Source organism: Hippopotamus amphibius, chromosome 5 (assembly GCF_030028045.1).
Source record: "Hippopotamus amphibius kiboko isolate mHipAmp2 chromosome 5, mHipAmp2.hap2, whole genome shotgun sequence".
Taxonomy (NCBI): Eukaryota; Metazoa; Chordata; class Mammalia; order Artiodactyla; family Hippopotamidae; genus Hippopotamus; species Hippopotamus amphibius.
Genome location: NC_080190.1, coordinates 39,345,273 through 39,362,313, shown reverse-complemented (window position 1 = coordinate 39,362,313; position 17,041 = coordinate 39,345,273). Strand labels below are relative to the sequence as shown.

The 17,041-nt window shown below is 39.8% G+C and overlaps 1 protein-coding gene across 2 annotated transcripts in view; it reads left to right on the top strand.

Moving 5' to 3' along the window:
* LIPM (lipase family member M) overlaps window positions 1–16,824 on the top strand; it is a 31,636-nt gene extending 14,812 nt beyond the window's left edge. The window contains exons 3-10 of one of the 2 annotated variants that reach the window (XM_057735936.1): window positions 3,288–3,405; window positions 7,023–7,221; window positions 8,445–8,554; window positions 9,491–9,627; window positions 9,760–9,906; window positions 11,243–11,314; window positions 12,738–12,809; window positions 16,147–16,824. In XM_057735936.1, coding sequence (XP_057591919.1) covers window positions 3,288–3,405; window positions 7,023–7,221; window positions 8,445–8,554; window positions 9,491–9,627; window positions 9,760–9,906; window positions 11,243–11,314; window positions 12,738–12,809; window positions 16,147–16,416 — 1,125 coding nt within the window. In that variant the 3' untranslated portion in view covers window positions 16,417–16,824. The remainder of the gene's footprint in view (window positions 1–3,287; window positions 3,406–7,022; window positions 7,222–8,444; window positions 8,555–9,490; window positions 9,628–9,759; window positions 9,907–11,242; window positions 11,315–12,737; window positions 12,810–16,146) is intronic. The other variant, XM_057735937.1, reaches the window with a different exon arrangement.
* The last annotated feature ends 217 nt before the right edge of the window (window positions 16,825–17,041 follow it).

Sequence of the window (17,041 nt, the reverse complement as noted above, 5' to 3'; positions counted from 1 at the left end):
AGCAGTTAAATGCTTGTAGTATGGGTCAAGCTCAGACCCATGATTATTTCCATATTGTCTGTGCTTTTTATTCTTTTTCTACTTTTTCCAATATTAGAAAGATGTTAGACCTCTTTTCTTACTCTCAGGACAGCGATTTCAGTAACATCCCATGCCATCCTAATCCATTCAACCTAGTTTGAACTGGTACTTCTGTTGACTGCAGTAAAAGGACCCTTATGAATGCTAGAGAGGTCCTCCTATGAGTAAAATTCATGAACAATGTGACATTTCTAGTTATCTCAGAGAATATTTTTTTGGCTTACTTTCACATTCTTAGTTGAGTTTTAATAATGTCCGATGTATAGTAATACTTATCCCATAGCAGACCTTGTGGTGAAAGCTGTAGACATACTATTTGATTTTATCTTTTTTTTATCATCTCCATAAATGCAGAAAAATCTTTTGATTTTATCTTCACTGCCTTATGCCATAGTTATGACCATCCTCATTTTTCCAGTCAAGGAACTGAAATGAAAGAGCTTAAGCAACTTAAATTAGGCCACGCCCCAGTAGGTGGTAGAGCCAGAATTTAAATCTAGGCCTGCCCAAACACAAATCTCATAATTGTAACCCCTATGCAATAAACCCTCCCGGGGAGGAGAGGCTACTTCTAGTTGAGTGAGGTGATTGTGTATAATATTCATTCTCCCTAGATTTAACATGCCTTTATATAGATTTAAGACCCTCTTTACAGACACCTCCTGGAATGAATTCTGAAACTCTAACAGGCTATAGAAATATTCTGAGTCTGCATGAATGCTAAATGTCAGATTTCTTTTGACCATTCCAACTATTGACAGTCTTTTGACAGTTTGTCCAGATAGCAAATTGGTATAGATCCTTAAGGGCCATCCTTCTGGTCCTGAGAAGTTCCCATATAAATTCCTCTGGGTTGTTAGGTGAAGGGGATCTCCTTAGTTGCAGGTAGAGTCAACCGCCTTGGGCCTCACCCACTGGGTGTCCCCAGCACCTACATACTGTTAGGGCTTCAGGAGCCCTAAGACTAAAATCCAACGAATTGGACTCTGCTGTTTAGCAGTCATGCATGGAGAGGCAAAGTACGACAGAAAATTCTTATAAACTCTCATATAAATTCAAGGAAGTAGAATGAAAGTGCTTCAGAGTCTGAATGGGTTTAACTCTAAGAACTAATTGATATGGATCCAATTTATTCTAGATTTTGGTACACGTGTCCTCATTCAGGTATTTTTCTAGCTAGTGTTAGTTGAGCACCTATTGGGCCCTGATACTGTGCTGTGCACTGAGATTACAGAGAGATTTAAGCATATCAAAAGCCCTGACTTCACGGAGTTTGCAATCTAGCCGAGAAGACACACAGTCAATGACTAATCACAAGAGAAGTGAAATCAAAGAAGAAAACATAAAATAGAGGGACCCATTCAGGGGATTTAGGAACGTTTTTCTGAACAAAGTTTTCTTAACCTGAATTTTGAAAGATGAATAGGAGTAACTTGAACGGGTGGGGGTGATTTTTAATTGTAGTAGTAGCCAATGCTCACTGAGTCCCTGTCTACTGTGTGCCAGCCAATCTTGTCAGTGTCGTATGTGCATAATCTTTTACATTCTTTGCAATAATCCGATGGAGTATAAACCATTCATATACCTAATTTACAGATGAATAAACTGAGGAATAGGGACAGGTTAACTAAATTTCCTAAGATCACACAGTTAGTTTTTGTATTAGTGTGAGAGCCAGGATTCAAAAACTCAAGCCCGAGACCGCAGGCCCTTTCTCTTAACTATCATGCCCTTTTGTCCTACATAGTACACTGGGCATTTGGCACCTGGCTTTCTCTTTTCTTGGTCCTTTAAAAGGCACAGCTAATAGAAATAACCCCCTACTTCTCTAAGTAACTAGGATAGGCAGAAACTGAGGATACTGAGGAGATCACAGCAGCTTTATATTTTACAAAGAGTTTCTATGTGTAACAACTGCATGGAGTAGTGGTCCTTAACCAGGAGTCCATATAAAGAGAACAAGAAATCTGAAACCTCTGAAAGTGTAGGGTATGTCCATGTGTCTGTCCATTTTTATCATTTTCCTCAAATTCACTGAGGGATCCTCAACCTAAAAGTGTTAAGAACTACAGTGAACCCTCCGTGTCCGCGAATGCAGAACTCACCACTACAGAGGACTGACATATTACCCCACTTTATGTAAGGGACTTGGCCATGCTCGGATATTGGTATCTACTCAGCGTCTTGGAACAAATTCCTCTCAGATACCAGAAAACAACTGTACTGCTCTTGAGTCTGTGATTTTAGAGCTGAAAAGAACCTCAGGGAATACATGGACCAGGGGTTCTCCTAAGCTGTCCTGCCCCATTGGCTACATTGGAATTATCTGATCCCTAACCCAAAGTGGGCCCAGGAATATTTATGTTTAAGTGCCCCAGATGTTTCAGACACATGCCCTGCTTTTGGAATCAGTGTTATTTTCCAGTGGTTCTCAAATATTAGAGTACATCAGAATCTTCTAAGGAGGGACTTCCTAGGTGGTACAGTGGTTAGGAATCTGCCTGCCAATGCAGGGAACATGGGTTCGAGCCCTGCTTGGGGAAGATCCCACATGCCACGAAGCAACTAAACCCATGCACCACAACTATTGGGCCTGCGCTCTAGAGCCCGTGAGCCACAACTATTGAGCCCATGTGCCGCAACTACTGAAGCCCACGCACCTAGAGCCCGTGCTCCGCAACAAGAGAATCCACTGCAATGAGGAGCCCGTGCACCACAATGAAGAGTAGCCCCCGCTCGCAACAACTAGAGAAAGCCCATGTGCAGCAATGAAGACCCAATGCAGCCAGTAAATAAATAAATAAATTTATTTAAAAAAAAAAAAAGAATCTTCTAAGGAGCTTGTTAAGACACAAATTACTGAGCTCCAGCCTCCAAGTTCCCAATTCGATAGGTATGAGTGGAAACTGATCATTTTGTGTTGCTACCAAGTGCCCAAGTGATGCTATGCTCTTGGTCCAGGGCCCACATTCTTTTAGTTCAATCTCCACATTAAAAATAAAATGAGAACTGGAGAGGGTTGGCTGATTTTTTTTTTTTTTACTGTAACATAATTAGCTATGGAAAAGCAAGGAATTTCATGTCTATCTTTTCCATCATCAAGGAATCTATTTTTTACTTTATAATCATTGAGAACATAACCATGAAATCATTGAGAGTAGAACTGAACTGAAACAAACAAACAAAAAATTGTGCTTTTTCCATAGAGTGAGATCGTCCATCATAAAGGTTATCCCTGTGAGGAGTATGAAGTCTCAACAGAAGATGGGTATATCCTTTCTCTCAACAGGATTCCTCAGGGCCTAGTGCAACTTAGGAGGACAGGTATGATTTACCCTGTGTCACCCCAACATGGCAATCTTCCCTGCAATAAAGACTTCCTTGTGATTTGAGTGTGTAGAGGGAGGCTGGGTCTCTGGTACAGACTAGGCCCATTGTCCCAGCCAAAATATGCCCTCAGCTCCCTCACAGTCCCCATCACCACTGCCCCATCCTCAATTATCTCAAATAAACACAGTGTTTGCTTTTCAAAAACACCTTCAAGAAAAGTTCATTTCTCGATCCCTTCTAGTACTTAATTCATTCCCCCAAACCCTCCTATATAGATATTATCAAATACCCACTGAAGATCTCTTAAGCAGACCCTTGCTCGTGAAGAATGCAAACCCCACATGGCATCTAATGCCCACCCTAGCACACTCTATATTCCCCATCCAGACAGCACTGTAAACATTAAAGATGTTGCCCAGTTTTTCACTAAAGTCTTTTCATGAATTGGGTCCTATATGTACATTTTAAATTTTTGGTACATGTTTCCATAGTTCATATAATCACTTTTTTTCCATGTGGGATTTTCGGCTATTGTTGGCTTTTAAGAAATTCACTTTCATTCCTCATTAAAGTGTGCTTATCCATCTCTATTTGGCTCTATTCCTTTTACTACTCTAACTCTATAACAGCAACTACATTATCTGTCATGTGTACAGATAACGCTATCTCTTATTGTGTTCTTTCTGTATGCCAGGTACAATGCTAAGTGCTTTATTTGTGTTAGTCTTGTTTAAATTTCACAAGAATCCTAAGAAACTGCCACTCACAGAGGTTAAGTAACTTGCCCGGAGAGTTTCTGCTAATCCCTGTTCGTATGTTGCAAAATCTGCACTCAAATTAAGATTTGTCTGCCAGTGTAGCCCATGCTCTTAACTAGGACAAGAAAATGCTGGGTGAATGCTATTGGGCTTTGGTATAAAGAAGCTTCAGGGTTCTATTTTATTTCAATTTACATTTGTGCAGCTTTTTGAAAAGCAGCTTTTTTTATACCAGCTGAACAGTCGTGCCTTATATAGGTCCAGCATGCCCTTATCTCAGTGCCTTTGAACTTACACTTCTCGTTCCATCAGATATCCGTGCAGTTGGCCCTGGCTCCTCTTTCAGGCCTTCTCTATCCCATGCTTCCCCCAACCACCCTATTCAAAATAGCAAGCCCTTGTCAACTATTGAGATCTAGCCCCTTATCCTGTTTACTTCTCTTTCCAGCACTTAACACCACTGATATGTTAGATATTTGCTTGTTTGTTTATAATCTGTCTTTCCCAACCAGAATGTAAACTCAGCAGGAACAGAAACTTTATCAATTTTGTTCAAGGCTATAACCAGTACCTAAAAGAGTGCCAAGCACATGGCAGGTGCCAATAAACATATGTGGAGTGAATGACTGAATTCTATATAAATAAATATATAGCCTGGAGACACAGAGAGAACTATCTCACTAAGCCCCATAAATCCTAGGGGTAAGCAAGCCATGGTTCTTTGAATCCATCGGGAGACTGTGGCAGTTCATAAATTTAGGGGTCACCTGCAGCACCTATTCATGGATGGAGTTTTGTTTGGTTTTCTCACGTCCTGTTTATTTAGACTGTTCACTCATTGCCCAGGCAATTGGAGTTCAAGGTATCAGCCTTTTTGGTCCAGTCGGTGCAGAATACTCCCCTCTAGTGGCTGATGTTGTTCCTGCAACTCCCGTTGACCGCTTTAAGGAAGAAATCTCTCAGCAATGATGGAAAAATAGATTTCTCACTGCCTCTTCAAAAAGAGAGCCAATGAATTTCATCCTGAAGACAACTGAAAGATGTCCATAAGCTTGTGACAAAAGCCTTTTTAGAATTTTATTTTATCCAACTCTCGTTGTTAGCTTCAAATATTTACATCAAGAGAGAAAGTAGGCTGGGCCATCCTCAGAAATGACAGATCTTTGAGGAGCCCTTACATGCTCACCTGCTAGCTATAATTTAGATGAAAGTCCATGACTTTAGAGGGTATTTGAAATGAAATTAATCATTTGTAAGCCAGTTCTTTCACTAGGTGAACCACAAGTACAAACCATGTTACTGAAGGAGGGCTGAATTGGTCCCAATCTTGGGAAATGTCCTTAGGATTCCAAAGGGGAGCATAGTTCCACCTTGCTTGGATCACCTCATGTTGAGGTCACCTCTTTGAGGGCTAAGAGGATGAATGAGCTCAATGACCAGACATAAAGGAAAACCTAAAATAACTCTGAGTTCCTTTCTCCTGGTCCTGCACTAGCAGCCCTCATGTTCTCTCCCTAGAGGGATAAAATGAGGCAAACGGAATTCATGAAGATTGCCCAGATGCTGGGTAAGTTTGTTATAGAAACACCTTTGTCCTATAGGGAGACTCTGTATGGACTCAGTTCACTGAATGACGGGAGCTACAGTCTTCTAAGAGGTCAGGCAGTTCTATTCGGCAATATTAGTTTTGATCACTCTGTTAAGGGGGTGTCAGCTATTTTTCTACCATAAACTTAGTATTCTTCCCTTTGTAATTGGTAAATAATTTGTGAGGAGATACTTTCAGGATACATAAATATCCTGTATTTCTTCAAACTTTTACACATTAATTTTAGCATCCATTGATGAGTTTATAACACCATCAGTCTTTCTGTACTTATTCATTGGTTTTATACTGTAAGTAAGAACTTTTCCTTCTTCTGTAATTATTTGTTCATTTTGTATTGATAGCAGTGTTGACTCATGAATTTTTAATTTATTCAATGGGGTATAATTTATATCATCATTATTCATTTTGATGCTCAAATTTTCCCATGTTTGAACAGTGGGAGCTCCTTCAAGTTGGCTTGTGGGTCCTTTTGACATGAGGGCCCATGATTGTTAAACCATTACATGAGTGGGGGGTGTGTGTGTATACACTTACATATATATGCATATATGATAATATTAATAATTATATATAATATATGTTTATATATTATTAATATATAAGTAAATATATTTGTGTATATATGTATTTTTATATGTGTATATATGTTTGTATATTAATAGTATGTAATAATTATATATACTGTATAATACTATATTTTATATTTATATTATATATTAATTTTATGTTAATAGCATATGTTATATAGTATACGATTTGTATTATAATATTTATATATACATATATTCATATATAATTCTGTAATATATAAATAATATATTAAGATATAATAACATAATTTCTTTTTATTAATATATAGTAGCTGTGATTATTATAAATAATTATCTTAATCATTACACTATACTACCTCCTGGGGCATTTCTAATATCCTCTGATCCCAGACAAGTCTAGTAATAATAACTACACAAAAGCAAGAATAGAAGCCAAACTTTATTAATTCTTTCCCCATGCCAGGCATTGTGCCATTTGCTTCTTATACACTATTTTATTTAATCATAACAAAAATATACTATTTTTTCATGAGGAAATCAAGGCACAGAAAGGTTGAGTAACTGGCCAGGATAATCAAGCTTAGTGAGCCAAGATTTGAACACAGGTTTGTCTAACTTGAAAGCCTTCTCACGTTAAGGGATAACCAGAAAGGTGCAGAACAGTTCACGCTGCTGAAATTCACTTTTTTGTAGGTCCCAGGCCTGTGGTGTTACTGCAGCATGGCCTGCTTGGAGATGCTAGCAACTGGATATCCAACCTGCCCAACAACAGCCTGGGCTTCATTCTAGCAGATGCAGGTTTTGACGTGTGGCTGGGAAACAGCAGGGGAAACACCTGGTCTCGGAAACACAAGACCCTTTCCATAGACCAAGATGAGTTCTGGGCTTTCAGGTATATAAAAATCTTGAGCATGGAGGTGGACATGGATATCTTTGGGAGAACTGAGTAAAAAATTGTAGCTTTTGGTAGGTAAGTAATTTACTTTGGTTGGCTCATCAATATCCCAATGTAATATCTCCCAATTATTTTAATTGACTAGTGATTCTTTGGGGGATGTAAATCGGGTTCCCCAAGTAGAAGGTTGGGCTGATGAATGGGATGAGAATGGTGGTTGGGGTTAAGTGATTGAGACTGCAGTGGGAGAATTGTAGGTCCATTTCCTTATGGATGAATATCCTGGGACTAACTCTTCCCTGGCTGATGACAAGGACTAATATCCCCAGAAGGAATTGAGGCCAGGCAGTATTAAAAATATACGGGGAACTAATAAGGCTTAGGGACCATCAATTTGATTGACATATCTCTCACACTCTTACAAAAGTTTTTAAATGTTTTTATTTAAATTACCTATTGATATTCAACTTGCTCTTTATCTATTTCACCAGAGAGGGGTCCCTGCAGTACCTTTATTTTTTTCATATAAATTTATTTATTTACTTATTTATTTGTATTGGCTGCATTGGGTCTTTTTGCTGCGTGTGGGCTTTCTATAGCTATGGAGAGCAGGGGCTACTCTTTGTTGCAGTGCATGGGTGTCTCATTGCAGTGGCTTCTCTTGTTGCGGAGCACGGGCTCTAGGTGCACAGGCTTCTGTAATTGCAGAGCATGGGCTCATTAGTTGTGGCTCACAGGCTATAAAGCACAGGCTCAGTAGTTGTGGTGCACGGGCTTTGTTGCTCCATGGCATGTGGGATCTTCCTGGACCAGGGATCAAACCTTTATCCCCTGCATTGGCAGGCAGATTCTTTAACCACTGTGCTACCAAGGAAGCCCTGCAGTATCTTTAATACTTTTCATATAAAGAAACTGCATGGCCCTGTGCCGATCTGCTAATAGAATAACAGGACACTTCCAGCATGAGGTGGAGCTTGTGCTCACTAAATATTCATTAAGATGGTTATTTCTCTATGATAATATCTAGAGAAAACAGCAGTTTGCTAACAGCCTGTGACCCCAGAGGCACCCATGCATCACAGGTTTGAAACAAGTCCATTCTGAGTGTTGTGAGGGGCACAGTAAGAAACTGATGGGGCCAGCAACTCACGGGCTTGTTTGTAAACACTGCGGCTGCTTTTGTTTGTTTCTGATTATACCTTTGTCTTTTCCCTTTGTAGTTATGATGAGATGGCTAGGTTTGACCTTCCTGCAGTCATAAACTTTATTTTGCAGAAAACGGGCCAGGAAAAGATCTATTATGTCGGCTATTCACAGGGTACCACTATGGGTAGGTTCCCAAAAAATCAGGTTTGTATACTCAGAAGAAATGTGAACATGTGGTGCACAGCCAGGTGGGATCAGACATCGTACACCTCTCTCAGATCTGGCCTTATCCTCTTTGGGGCCACGAGATTCTAGTTTCTCTCTGCCCACGCTTCTCCCCCACAACCTGCAAACATCAGCTTAAACAGAGAGTATACAGGCTCTTTTGAAATAGATGTATAGTATTTCAAATACAGTGGCCATGCCCTGGCTGTATATGATAACCTTTTCTCCCAAAGGCCCCAAAGATATTGTCTCTTTATAATTCCAAGAATTGGTCTCTATTTTATAGGTATAGAAACTGAAGCACAGGCTGACTTAACCAGTGTCCCATACCTCGTCTATGGCATAAAGAAGAGTTGGAATCCAGTTCAGTAGACAACTTGTCTACTAGATTATGTTCCAGTTTGGGTTCCGGAAAAGTTACTGATCCAGGAAAACAAGCAAAACTCTGCTATGTCCACACCCATTATGTTACAGAACATGCTTCGTATCAATAAATGAGACAAATTCTTTAATTCTCTATTTCTCAAGATTTATTAAAAATACCTCACAAGCATCTGAGAATTAAATAGGAACCATGAAAGTCTCCTGCAAAGTGTCTAATGTATGGTTACTTCTATGTACATATAGTTTCTCAAAGTCCATATTATTGGACTCAATAATTTAATTTAATAATTCACTGAGAACCCAGTACTGGGCAGCAAGTATACTAAGTGTCAGAGGGAACACAGAGGAGTTGTCGTTGCTGTGGTTTTTCCCTGTCAAGGAGCTTATAATTTCACAAGAGAGTTAGAACACGATCACACGTAATTAGTGAAATATCTTAATAATAGTAAAATAAGCATTTTGTTAGTTCTAGGATATTCCATATCCATGCTGACGTGTTTCTTTTTTGCAGGCTTTATTGCGTTTTCCACCATGCCAGAGCTGGCTCAGAAAATAAAAATGTATTTTGCTTTAGCACCCATAGCTACTGTCAAACATGCGAAAAGCCCTGGGGCCAAATTTTTGTTGCTGCCAGATATGATGATCAAGGTATGTGACTCCTCAGAAAATTCCCTGTCTGTGCACAAGAGTTTTCCAGCCCATTTGTTAGGACGTAACTTTTACATTAGAGACACTTCTTTTTGACTGTAATGTAATGACTATTCCATTTCATGTTTACAGGGACTGTTTGGCGAAAAGGAATTTCTCTACCAGACCAGATTTCTCAGACAGTTTGTTATATACCTTTGCAGCCAGGTGATTATTGATCAGATTTGCAGCAACATCATGTTACTGATGGGAGGATTTAATGTGAACAATATGAACATGGTAAGTGGAGCCTAGGAATTCTCAGTGCTGCCAAACAAAGCGAGGAGTGACTAGTCTCACTCCTTGAGGGTGAGCTAATGCCAGGGAAGACTCAGAGAAACGATACTTCAAGGATCTCCGTTTTCTTCAAATCATTACAATATGTGGAAAACGCTTCCACGTGGGCTGAATCAAGGTTAACATCAGGGCATGACTACACATTAACTTCATAAATTAAAAATTGAAGAGGTCTGAAAGCAGCTTTACTATAGTGAATCAACAGATGTAAAAAAATATGATTAGAATCCAGAAGTCAAAGAGAAAACTGCTATGCATCACCCACTTCTTCCTTCTGCTCAGGTCCTTCCGGTGTGTAGCGTAAGTCCTGTGATAGGCTGTCTGGGAGTTTCAGTTTTGCTAAGGCATAGCTACGACTTGGTGATTGTGACCATAGGTTTCCTAGGAAGCATACTGAGAGATGGAGATTCGTGTGCAGAATGTTTTGGGGTTATGCCCTTGGGAAAACGCCTACAGAAGGGAAGGAAACGGGGTTTGGCAAATAAAAAAAAAGACAAAGAAGTCCAGCCAAGATGCAGTCTCAACAGGAACCTCAGTTGATCCTATAGGGATCTGTGTAGATGGGATGACCCTTCAGAATTGTCCCAAGTTAGCGTGAGAGGTCCAGGTCTTTAATCCCTCACATCAACGAGTCATTTAAGGCAGACGATGCCAGTAATGGGGAGACACTGGGCAAAGTATCCCCGTGCAGAGGGAACAATCCCCCAAGGAGGCCAGGCAGCAGGGTGCTGGGGGGTGGGGGGCACTCTCTGCCAACAGCTGGGGAAACACATTTTTAATCCCTGAAGACTTGTTTCCTTTTTAAATGAATGATATTAATAGCTACCGTTTGATAAGTATTTTATTATATGCCAGGCTGTGATTCCCTGGAACAACCGTATGACACAGGTATTATCAATATTCCCACTTTATAGATTAATATTCTGAGACGTAGTGGATTAATAATGCTCCCAATGTCACCTCAAAATTAAACAGCAGAGGTGAGATTTGAACACAGGCCCAGTTCTTGAGCCTTCATCCTTAATTACTCTAGGAAAGTTTTTTAAAAGACGACGTGAGATGTCTAATGTGACGCTTTTCTCCGATGAAAACTATAGGTTCCGGGGATACATTTAGTGTCATTTTTTACTCGTGTGCACATGTATATTCCTGTTGCATAGATAGCTGCTGATAGTGATGTTCCCATTTCTTAGTCTGACACCCTGGAGATTTGGTCTTGACAAGGTGCACGTCTTGTGAGTTTTTCCATGTCCCACAAACTACTCATGCTTTGTTACAGAGCCGAGCAAATGTGTATGTCGCTCACAATCCTGCCGGAACATCTGTGCAAAATATCCTGCACTGGAGCCAGGTAAGGATGCTGAATTTTAGTCTTTGTTAAGGGGCTTTGTGCAGCTGGTCTGGAATAGTCAAAGGATGCCCTTTGGACAGCCCAAGGGTTATTTCACATTTATTCCAAGATGACACGTGATTCTGTCAATGCTTTTTCAACTGCGAGTTTGATCTAGAGCACGGAAGCTTTCCAGGATGTGGGAGGAAAGAATTGGCCCTAGGACATCTTTAGTGGACCTTAAAAGTGTGAATTCAGATGGTTCAAGTGAGACCTTTTTCAGTCTCTAGCCATCTCAAAGATGAGGCTGAAGATCGCATTTCCACATTCTCCTTTGGGTTCCTCCAGCAGGACAGTGTGGTCAAGTAGTAATAAAAATGCAAATGTAGACCTAATTACCCAAAGAGATTTTCAAAGGAGTCCTTTCTGCCACAGATTTCACCTAAGGGAATGTCCTGATTACCAGTCACAGGAACTGTCTCTAGGCACAGAGTGGTGGGTTCCTTCAGAATTAGTTCAAGGACAACGTGACTGCTAATTATTATTTCACATGTGAAGAAGCACTGAACCTACTATTACTCATTATAGATGATGCTATAGAGTGACCCTGAGTGGCTGTGGAAATAGGGATGCACATAGGACAGAGAGCTAGAGTATCACTAACCTTAGATTCTCACCTACTAAAAATATCACTTTGTTAAAAAAATGGGAGACTTTTTTTCTTTTGGCCACCTTCACTTTTTTTTAATTGGGATATAGTTGTTTTACAGTGTTGTGTTAGTTTCTACTGCACAGTGGAGTTCCCTGTGCTATACAGCAGGTTCTTCTTAGTTGTCTATTTTATACATATTAGTGTATATATGTCAATCCCAGTCTCCCAATTCATCACATCCAATAATGGGAGACTTAACTAGAGCAAAAAGTTGTAATAGTGATGATGACATCTATAAATCATAAACATGGGTCCTATCTGTTTTTCTAACTTAGAAGCTAGTTAAATTGTTCTTCAAAGGTCATTGTTATATTTTAGTATGAGAGAGAGAGAGAGATTTTATAATCAAACAGAGAAGAATTCTAAACTGGATTAAGTGTTGGTCATCCTCTCCCAGAATCACCACACTGTACAACTCTAGGGGGTGCTCTCCCACTGTAGCCTACAGAGTTGTGCAGGGTATCTACCTACATAGACTACGATGAGGATACACTTTCTGGAGTTGTATAATATGGTGGTCAAGTATTTCTAGAGCACCGTCTTCTCCCTGAAAGGGCCTTATTTTTGCTTTTACACTCTCCTGAAGGTTATCCTAAAGTTGAAGGGAAGAGCGGCCTCAGCTTTTGTTCTCTGTTTCCCTCACAATTGCAGACTTGGTACCACAATTTCACCCTCCTCCCACCGTTATCCTGTGACATTTTGAATGTCATATAAATTTTTGTTTCCTTTTAGGCAGTAAATTCTGGGGAACTCCGGGCATTTGACTGGGGCAGTAAGACCAAAAATCTGGAAAAAGGCAATCAGGTAAGAAAATGAACTACCACCAGCTGAAAATATATCCTTTTGAAATGTGTGAGAGGGAAGTTATAGTCGCAGTTTATTCTAGAAATGGGAATAAAATACAAGAGTTCAAGTAGAATGGAATACTACTCAACCATAAAAAAGAATGAAATAATGCCATTTGCAGCAACATAGATGGACCTGGAGATTTTTATACTAAGTGAAGTATGTCAGAAAGAGAAAGAAAAATACCATATGATACCACTTATATGTGGAATCTAAAATATGACACAAATGAACTTATCTACGAAGCAGACTCACAGACACAGAGGGATGGTCTGTGAGTTTGGGATGAGCAGATGCAAACTATCACATACAAAATGGATAAACAAGGTGTCCCGCTCTACAACACAGGGAACTATATTCAATATCCTGTGAAAACAATGGAAAAGAATATGAAAAAGAATATATATATATATATCTGAATCACTTTGCTATACAGCAGAAATTAACCCAATATTGTAAATCAACTACACTTGAATAAAATAAATATTAAAAAAAGAATTCAAGTAGAAAGTAATTAATTCTGGTTTGACTTCATTTGAAAATGGAAAAGTTCAGAGCTTAGCCAGGAGACTTTTAGGGGTTAAAAAAAAAACGCTTTTATAATGCAGTAAGAGAACTTTTTTGCTGAGGCTGCCTCTGTGAACAAGGTACTGGGTTCCTTGGGAGCAAAATGGGATAGACTTAGTGAAGGGAAGGGTGTAGCCTGCGGTGGCTGCTAGAAGGTATTTTTCGAGATTAAAAACAAAAACCACGACAGAAAAAAAACCACAGATGAGGATGGCAGGGGTGAGGTTGTTTCATGGTACAGTAAAAAGAACGTTAAGTGACAAGTGAGAATTACTGTATTAGTTTTGCCTCTACACTACAAAGTTGTGAGATCATGGCTAGGCTGCTTTGATTCTTCAGGCCTCGATCTCTTCCTCTTTAGAATAAAAATTATTGGACTAGATAACCTTTAAGAGTTCTCCCTGGTCACACTTTTAATGAATCTGTAATTTGCAAGTGAAAAATATGAAAAAATATTACCTAAGAAAATGTGTGTGTGTGAGCAATACTATGGAATAAAATTAAAAATAAAAGTTATGGAGAATTAGAAATGAGTATTAAACTTTTCTGAGCATAAAACCTTCACTGAAGATCATTGGTTAGCTTGTATGTGAACGTAGACCAATATTGACCACACAGACATAAAGCTGGAGGGAGCAGAATACACACACAGGCGAACCTTTGAGAGTCTCATATTATACTTAGCATCCACTTCTGTACAACAATCTAAACATAAAAGTCTAGGCAATTGGACAGACCACTGCAGTGCCCCTGAAGAGCAAACTCTGAATCACAGGGATCAGCTACATTCTTAGGATCCTTCTTCATTGTTTCCTAAAATGTATCTTTAGAGAAAGCATCCCAGTTCCAAGATAAGATTTAATTGATCAACATTTAAGGTCAGGAGTTAAAGTGATGTGTGCAGAGTGGGTGCCAGAAAATGGTCATGGAAAGAAAGAGAAAACACACGTACAAAAAGGTGTCACAGAATCACAGAGCCTTAGAGCTGGACCTGACATTCCATTCAGTCTTTTCACCTGTGAGATGAGAAAAACACATTACAGGCTCCAGAGAATATGCCAACCTTTCATATCTAAGTTATTCTATAAAAAAAAAAAGGTCTGACCACCAAATTCCAATGTCTGTGTGTGGAGGGGGGTTTCCCCACACAAACAGACAATTCTCCAACACCAGCTGGGTGACTTACAGTTTAACTCAGTTCTGAAACTGTCTACTCAGAGATAACATTACATCCCACAGGTTGAGGGCTTGGTCCCACAAGACTGTCCTCTAGTTCGGATGCCAATCGCAAGCGCAGGTTGTCTGACCCACTGATTATAATTCAGAGGCGCCCATGACTCCCCTCTCAGGTGTGATTAATTTGCTAGATTGGCTCACAGAACTCAGAGAAACACTTTACTTACTAGATTATTGGTTTATTATAAAAGAATATAACTTAGGAACAGCCAGATGGAAGAGATGCTCTGGGCAAGGGAAGGGGCGCTGAGCTTCCATGCCTTCTCCATGTGTGCAGCTCTCCCCACAGTTTCACATGTTCACCAACCTAGAGGCTCTGAACCTTGTTCTTTTGGGTTTTTATGGAGGCTTCATTACATAAGCCCAACTGATTAAATCATGGGCCATTGAGAATTGAACTCAATCTCCAGCCCATCTCCCTTCCCCAGAGGTCATGGGAGGGACTGAACCTTCCAACCCTCTAATCACTTGCTTGGCTCCACTTCTGGAACTCAGGCCCCATCCTGTTCCAAAAGTCACCTCATTAATGTAACAAAATACACCTTTGTGGCTCCTGTCACTTAGGAAATTCCGAGGGCTTCAGGAGCTCTGTACCAGCAACATGGATGGAGACAACATATGTATGTCTTATTATAACTCATAGTATCAGATGCTATAACTTCAAATTCTTAAAAGCCACAAAGAGAAGGAAGGACTGCCAGGATTGGAACCCCGGTCCAGGGTGGAGTTTCTGATTGAGAAGTGGGCGCCGACATTTCTGTTGAAAGTTCTGGGTACTGATTAATCTCAAGGGCTCTCAGCCAGCCAGCCTGATCTGGTAGTTCCATTTGAACAAGGAGAGATGTCAAGAATTAGGAATCCTGAATACCCTTTTTTGGGTGATGGGGGACTAGAGCAGGGATCTAATTTTTATCTCCTCTTGGTTCAAACTCCCTGAGTTCCAGGGCCAGTGACTTCCCAATGTTTCTGGAGACACAGTCAAGCTGGGCATGTCCCAAGGGCTTTCTGTTAGGACAGAAAATCCCTCTGAACACCCAAGTTCTTTTCAGTAGGTTCCATCCTCTTGCCTTTCTCTGTAGAATATCTCCAAATCTGGCCTCATGAAACTTTGTGAAATTATCTTTCAAAAAGATATGAGCATTAACTCTTAAAGGCACTTTATATGTTAAATATTTATTAATAGGAAGGAAAGAATTGAACATGCAATGCCTAAAGTGCCGGGCAATTGAAATGTTTTCTCATTTAATCTAGTAAGTTATTCCAGATATCATCCCCATTTTGCAGATGAAGAAACTGAGGTTCAGTGAGGTTAAGTCATTTTTTACCTCCAAGTAGAGACTGGTACAGAAACTGTTAATGCAGTTCTATATGGCTCTAGTGCCCATGTGCCTTTCATCACAACACAGGGCATGTATACTATGTTTGTTAGGTAAATGGTGAGTTTGAAAGTCCAGACATTATCTACAGTTAAAAACTATTCCTTTTTCTCTAGCCAACTCCTATAAGGTACAAAGTTAGAGACATGGCGGTCCCTACAGCAATGTGGACTGGGGGTCAGGACTGGCTTTCGAACCCAGAAGACGTGAGAACACTGCTCTCTGAGGTGACTAACCTCATCTACCATAAGAGCATTCCTGAATGGGCCCATGTGGACTTCATCTGGGGTCTGGATGCTCCTCAACGCGTGTACAATGAAATCATACATCTGATGAAGCAGGAAGAGACCAGCCTTTCCCAGGGAACTATCAGCATCGGCTTGTGAAGCATCTGATACTGACAAGCATTCAGAAAAGCCTCATGAAAGATGGGACTGGGGACCATGAATGGAGGATTTTAAAGATTTCCATCATTGGAAACCTACCATATTACCATATTAGTAGAAGGGAGGTAGAGAAGGGAAGGCAGAGATACAATATACATTCCTTCAGATTTTCTGCACATGGCACTAAAACTGGCATTTAATCTTTTTCAATTAATTAAACTACTCACTGGGTGAACATAGTTTTCATGTGCTATTATGTAATCTGCCATCTTGTAGGGTAGGTTTTACCTGATAGCTAGAAACTGTCTAGACATTCTTTATGTCATTCAGATAAATTTCCTTAAAATATTTATTATTTTTGTCTATGGGCCATATTTGTGGAGCAATAAAGTAAAATGATAAATTGGGGTTACAGGTGTTGAATCTCTGGATTGTTGTTGAAGTTGACAAAATAATCTAGATGTTTTCACCTTATTGCTACAGAGACATAACGCTACCTCAGGAAACTGCTTTAACCAAAAAAAGAAAAAGAAAACACAATGTACAGTATACATGAAAAGGCCAAGTTTTGTAGTTGAGTGTCAGAGAAGATAATTTTGTAGGATATTTATGAGTTTTTCCAATA